This window comes from Nomascus leucogenys, chromosome 19 (assembly GCF_006542625.1).
Source record: "Nomascus leucogenys isolate Asia chromosome 19, Asia_NLE_v1, whole genome shotgun sequence".
Taxonomy (NCBI): Eukaryota; Metazoa; Chordata; class Mammalia; order Primates; family Hylobatidae; genus Nomascus; species Nomascus leucogenys.
The window spans coordinates 62,824,893-62,831,298 of NC_044399.1; the positions used below are offsets into that span (position 1 = coordinate 62,824,893).

The 6,406-nt window shown below is 37.5% G+C and overlaps 1 protein-coding gene across 1 annotated transcript in view; it reads left to right on the forward strand.

Annotated features, from left to right (window-relative positions):
• The window catches only part of CCDC144A (coiled-coil domain containing 144A), a 76,724-nt gene extending 71,261 nt beyond the window's left edge, over window positions 1-5,463 (forward strand). The window contains exons 16-17 of the mRNA XM_030799886.1: window positions 4,458-4,500; window positions 5,083-5,463. Of these exons, the coding sequence (XP_030655746.1) occupies window positions 4,458-4,500; window positions 5,083-5,264 (225 nt within the window). The 3' untranslated portion in view covers window positions 5,265-5,463. The remainder of the gene's footprint in view (window positions 1-4,457; window positions 4,501-5,082) is intronic.
• Window positions 5,464-6,406: the final 943 nt, after the last annotated feature.

Sequence of the window (6,406 nt, forward strand, 5' to 3'; positions counted from 1 at the left end):
ATTACACAACAGGATATTTAGAAATTTTTAGCTATGATTTTCAAAAGCAAAATGTTAAAAATAGCACTAATATTGGATCTGTTTATACATCTCCTTTATTTGCAAGATTTTAACACTTTGGACTATTCCTACTGTGAAGTGCTATCATACTCAGCATTTTCTCTAACCTCAAGAAAAATGGTTATAATTTTGTATGAAATCACACACCAGAGAAATAATATATTATAACTGGTTGTTGAAACAAGTTTTCTCTACATTCATGACATTTAGCATTTATTGCATCAGTCACCCCATTATATAAAGTCTAGAGTCTGACTGTTCCCAGACCAAACTGAGAGTCGGGCTGCTATTTATCATGGTCCAGTAATGAGATGCAGATGAATTGGGGAGGAAGAGAGGTTTTATTTTCTGCAACCGGTTACAGGGTTACAGGGAGGTCCTGGAAATTATTACCACACCAATTCAAAATTACAAAGTTTTCCAGAGCTTATATACCTTCTAAGCTGTATATCTACATGTAAGTGTGCTTCATCTATAGACATAAGTGATTAACTTCTTTTAATCTGTAACTAAGGTCTAAGTCCTGAAGACCTTCCTCTGGAGCTTCAGTAAATTTATTTAATCTAAATGGGTCCAGGTGCTGGGGCGATTACCCTTATCTTGTCTCCTAAATCATGGAGGTTTGGGAGTTCCATTAGACCCCCAATAAACTTATTTGTGGAGGCCTGGGGAGTTTCTTCAGATCCCCAAGAAAACTTGTTTAATACCAAACAGGTCCTATTAAGAATTCCTTCATTATTTTGTCATACTTTAAGGCCCAGGAAAGGCCTAGGCAAGACTCTTGGTGGGTTTTTGTTACAGTCCAGCCTGTATAAGGCCACTGGCTCTTTCAGCTTTTATTAAATATAACTGTTTTATTAAATATAACTTAACTACTCAGTCAGTGCCAAAGCAGTTGTTATGGAGGCCTGCGTTAGTGAGACCTGGCCTGCCACATAGCCTTGCCACTTAACACCATTGTAGTGATAATAGATTGCTATGCCTATGTTTTACTAATTTTTACTTACAGTTTTCACATTCTAGATTAACCCTGGGATCCTTTGTCCTGTACATCAGAAGTACTTTTTATAGTTTTATTGGCTCCTTATTTTCCAGCCTGTAATCTCAAGTATAATTTAGCAGTAGCCTGTCAATAAGTTATTGCTGAGGAGTGAACTTTGTATTTATTGGACTTTGCCATTGGTACTGATTTCACTACATTTCTTTAGAAAAATTTTCTAACTCCTCCCCTCTTTAAAGTGGAGGTAGTTGTGAAGAATGTATGGTAAGATTAGAAAAGTCAAGGAAGAAGAAACTATTTCTATAAGTGTTATACAGTCATCTTTCTTGTTCAGGCTGTGGTGGATAAGCAGCAAATGGTGCTCCTCATTCCCTTCTGAGTTCAGAACACAGGAGTCAGATAGATGGACATCGACACACTAGCTCTATTACAGACTCATGATAACTAGTGGGAGGATGTGGGTCAGATGTGCAGCCCCAGTATTTTATCCCAGATTAGGCACTAACCCACAGAGTTTTAAGTGGAGAAAACAAATGCTTGACACCCATTGCAGGTGCATGCTGCTTACTGCAGAGATGACAGCAGACCTGAACTCATGTCACTGTGGGCAGACACATGTTTTGAAAGAGACCCTGAGCCAAGCAAGCACACTGTGTGCTTTTCCCAAATTCACCCATTAGGTAGATCTGACATCCTCTCAAGAGGAAGCTATAGGTAGAGAGGGTCTAAGTCATCACTTGAAACTGAGGCCAGGAAAATGAAGGTTCTCCTATCATTTATGGCTGGATTTCAGTGATAATTGAAATTAATCCCATGTCTTTGTATGTACTAATTAATGATGAGAAGTTGGACAGACGTATGCTAGATGGTAAAGAGAAATCTGTTTTGTGTTTTCAGTTTTTCTATAAATAACTCACAACATGGATAATTGACTTGTTGATTGATTTTCCTAAACCACGTCTTATTTGGAGGAGACTGAATAGTTCTTTTAAGGAACAGTTTTCTTAATTTCTGCTTGCTTGGTTCAACTAAAGATTTTCTGCTTCAAGTTTTCTGTTCTGCAGTTTGAAAAATGTGTTCTTTATAAATTGAGTGTCTTGACTGGTACTAGCCAGAAGTTACGATATTAATTGTTCTTTAAATTTGATTCATAACTTACAATTTGGAGAGCTACTATTTTTTGTCTCATGCTTAAACATTATAGAGCATCATGACAGTTTATAGATGCATTTTCTCTTTTTTGTTGTTGGTGTTGTTTTTGAGACAGAGTCTCACTCTGTCTCTCAGGCTGGAGCGCAGTGGCGCGATCTCTGCTCACTGCAACCTCCACCTGCCGGGTTCAAGTGATTCTCCTGCCTCAGCCTCCTGAGTAGCTGGGACTACAGGTGCACACCACCACGCCTGGCTAATTTTTATATTTTTAGTAGAGACGGGGTTTCACCATATTGTCCAGGCTAGTCTTGAACTCCTAACCTTGTGATCCACCCACTTCGGCCTCCCAAAGTGCTGAGATTACAGGCGTGAGCCACCACACCCGGCTTCTCTGAGTTATTTATTTATTTATTATTATTATTATTTTTTTTTGATGCGGAGTCTCACTCTGTCGTCCAGGCTGGAGTGCAGTGGCACGATCTCGGCTCACTGCAAGCTCTGCCTCCTGGGTTCACGCCATTCTCCTGCCTCAGCCTCCTGAGTAGCTGGGACTACAGGCGCCCGCCACCATGCCCTGCTAATTTTTTGTATTTTTAGTAGAGACGGAGTTTCATTGTGTTAGTAAGGATGGTCTTGATCTCCTGACCTTGTGATCCGCCCACCTTGGCCTCCCAAAGTGCTGGGATTACAGGCATGAGCCACCGCGCCCAGCCTGAGTTATTTTTAAAAATCTGTTATTTCTTTTCTGAATATGAAGGAAGCTGCTGGCATAGAATAACTCCAGGCTCAGTGAAAGATCTGAAGCCCACTCCTACCTTGTAACTAATTGGTTTTGTGACCTCGGGCAAGCTGCAGTCTCTCTGAGCCTGTTTTGTTTGTTATGTAAAATTAAGGACTTTAACTAAATCAGTGACATTCATACGTTAAGTAAAACTCTTTTTTTTTTTTAAGAATAGAACTTTTTAAAATTGCATAAAACCACATTATAGAAAACAGAAGTAGTGCTGCCTGACGAAAGGAAGGATCAGTGCTCTGAAGCTGTGACTTTCTTATCCCTTAATCCTTCAGCGTCCTCTGTGGAACCTTAGATTTCTGTGGGACATAGCTTGAAAAGGATCATTTCTTGAATTATTACTTTTATAAGGCCTGGATGGTAATGCTGTTGTCGTGTTACTTACTCTATAAAGCCTATCTATAATGTTTTTGTCACAGAAATGTTCTGGAAAGGAGTCTCAAAATATTGGTAAACCTGTTAGTAAAACAAAAAAATTGACTTGACACCTAAAATTTGTAAAGGCATTAGATATCATTATCCTTATCACCACAAACTATCTCAGACCCTGTTCTAGGCATTTAGTGAGAGAATACTTATTCTAAAAAAAATTTAAATAAGAGCACTCTAGATAGGGACACTGGCAATAAGTTTGAAATATTCCCACACCTTTCGTAATTAAGTAGATAACTATAACTTGTCAGATGCTTAAAAAATGGGTACTAATTTCTGAAAAGAAATCAAAGTTGCAGTTAAATAACTCTATATTGTTTTCTTAGTTTTTAATTCTGGACACTCATGAATCAAAGAAACTAAGATTGAAAACACTGGCTCTAACCTATATTTATCCTTGTTTTCATGTAAATTTTCTGAAATCTTTGTGTCCGTATGAATAAAGAAGTGTTAATCATAATAGCATAATATTTTTAATCTTTTGCCAGTGGAACTTTCACATGGCATTGCAACAATACTGCGTTCTTCAAGTATGTATTAAAGATTCTGTGCTGAATTAATAGCAAAGAACATACTTTGAAATTATTATTTTCTAAAAGTGGAGAATGGAGAGTTCATTTTAAGGAACTATTCATTAAAGTGAAAAACTGATTAGACCTTGATAAAGGGCAGAGTTTTGATAAGAATGGGAAAGTAATGCATTCATTGCAAAATATGACTTGAATTGTTTAACCTCTGTACTATAAGGGAAAACATCACACTTTTGAAATGACATAGATCCAACACACCAATATTAATTGTACTTTTGTGAGATTAATCTAAACAGCATAACACATATATGTTCTCCATTATCTAAGCTTAAAATAGGTAAGAATTTATATGTTTTTTTTAATTTAAGCAATCTTCAAGTTAGGTCTAGTTTGTAAAAGTATTATTTAAAGGCCACATTTTGTAATTGATGCTCCTTACCATGATAATGTCTCTTCTTAAACATTGTAAATAATATTTGACTTATTTCAGATGCAGCAGAAGTTGGAAAATGATCTAACTACAGAAGTAGCAGGTATGTTACCAAAATTTATGAATTAAATTTAGATTAAGTAATATATATCTGAAATAAACTGCGAACGACATCCCTTTCCGTTCTTGGGCTAGTAGATACTACATTAAATATTCTTTCTTGTATACATCTAATGAAAGATGTGAAAACTTGAACATGTATAATGAAGAGCATACTTATGCCTCATGAATTCATCACGTTCCATAGCTTAAAAAAAATAACTCAAGAAGTCTGGCTCTACTCTTCACTTCTGCCATCCCTATGGAATTGTCAGCCAGCACACAGAAACTGTTCTCAGAAAACAGAGGCATCATCAACTTCTCAGAGTTATGGTAGTGATTTTTAAGGCCAAAACATCCCAGTCTCATCTAGTAACCTATTCAAGCAGTTACAGTTTATAAGCAGTCGCTTGAGAGGTAACACTTTAAATCTCCAGTCATTTACAGTGTCATTGGTTTACTTTTGCCCTCAGGAAAAGTTCCAAATTCCTTAACATGGAATATAAACACCCACGTTCATTTGGTTCTTGTCAAGTTACTCAGGCTTATCTCTCACCACTTACTGTACTCTGCCCCTTTGCTCTAGGATCCAGCCAAACTGGACTGCACAGAATTCCCCAGTGCTCTTCCTTCTCCTCCAGCTCTTTGCACTTGCTTCTTTGCTCTATCTGCCAACCTTTTTTTCTCGTCCTTCAGGTATCCACTAACCATGCCTCCAACAAAAAGCCTACAATATCGAGACAAAACTGGGATAGGTGTCCCTCTTGAGTTCCAATAGTGCCCTGTTGTATACCTGTCAGGGTATCTATGACTTGGTATGGAAATTGCCTAGTTGTCTGCTTTTTCAGGTTATAGCATATGGTTGCTGAGGGGTGGACTGTATCATCTTCATCTTGTAACTCCAGGGCATAGTCTAGTACCTTAGCACGTGGTTGTTGAATAAATAAATGAAGAATGAGAAAACCAGAAGCTGTGATACACAACCACAATGATCATTAATTCAGTGTGCAACTCTGGGCAGATTCTTATCTAATAATAAGTTAGCATTGTAGTCATACATACTGTTCATTCTTGTTAACACTGAAAAAGCTCTCAACTCTTTTTTACTGACTTGCACTTAGTTAACTATGAAATATATAGAATATAATTCTTTGGCCAGGCATGTTGGCTCACGTTTGTAGTCCCAGCACTTTGGGAGCCTGAGGCAGGCAGATCACTGGAGCCCAGGAGTTTGAGAGCAGCCTGTGCCAACATGACAAAACCCTGCCCCTATAAAAAATACAAAAACTTGCCAGGCACAGTGGCTTATGCCTGCAGTTCCAAGTACTTGGGGCTGAGGCAGGAGAATTGCTTAAGCCTGGGAGGACAAGACCATGGTGACCTGTGATCACACCACGGCACTCCAGCATAGGTGAAAGAGTGAGACCCTATCTTAAAATAATAACAATAATAATAGTAATAATAATAATATAATTCTTGCCTTTTGTTTTCAGCTGCTACTAAATATGAACCTGGATCCTATATAGCTTCTCCTCTAGGATTTACACACAAGGAAAATCTGAATCAAGATCCAGTTTTGGAAGCAGCAAAAGAATATGCACAGATTTTAGCAGAAAATACGCAGTCTGAAAGATAAGGCAATTTTATTTCTGGGCTATTCACATGATATTTTGTTTCCCATTAAGTATATGATGTGAACATTTTTACTAAAGGGAAATATTCTATATTATACATGTCTGATGAAAATTTATATAGTATTTTAAAGAATGTTTCTTGGCCTCTTCAGCTAACTTTTAAGTGGATTTTGCAAATGAAAACCAGTATTACTGAGTTTATTACTAAAAATACCAAAAATTAGCCAGGCATAGTGATGGGTGCATGTAACCCCAACTACTCAGGAGGCTGAGACA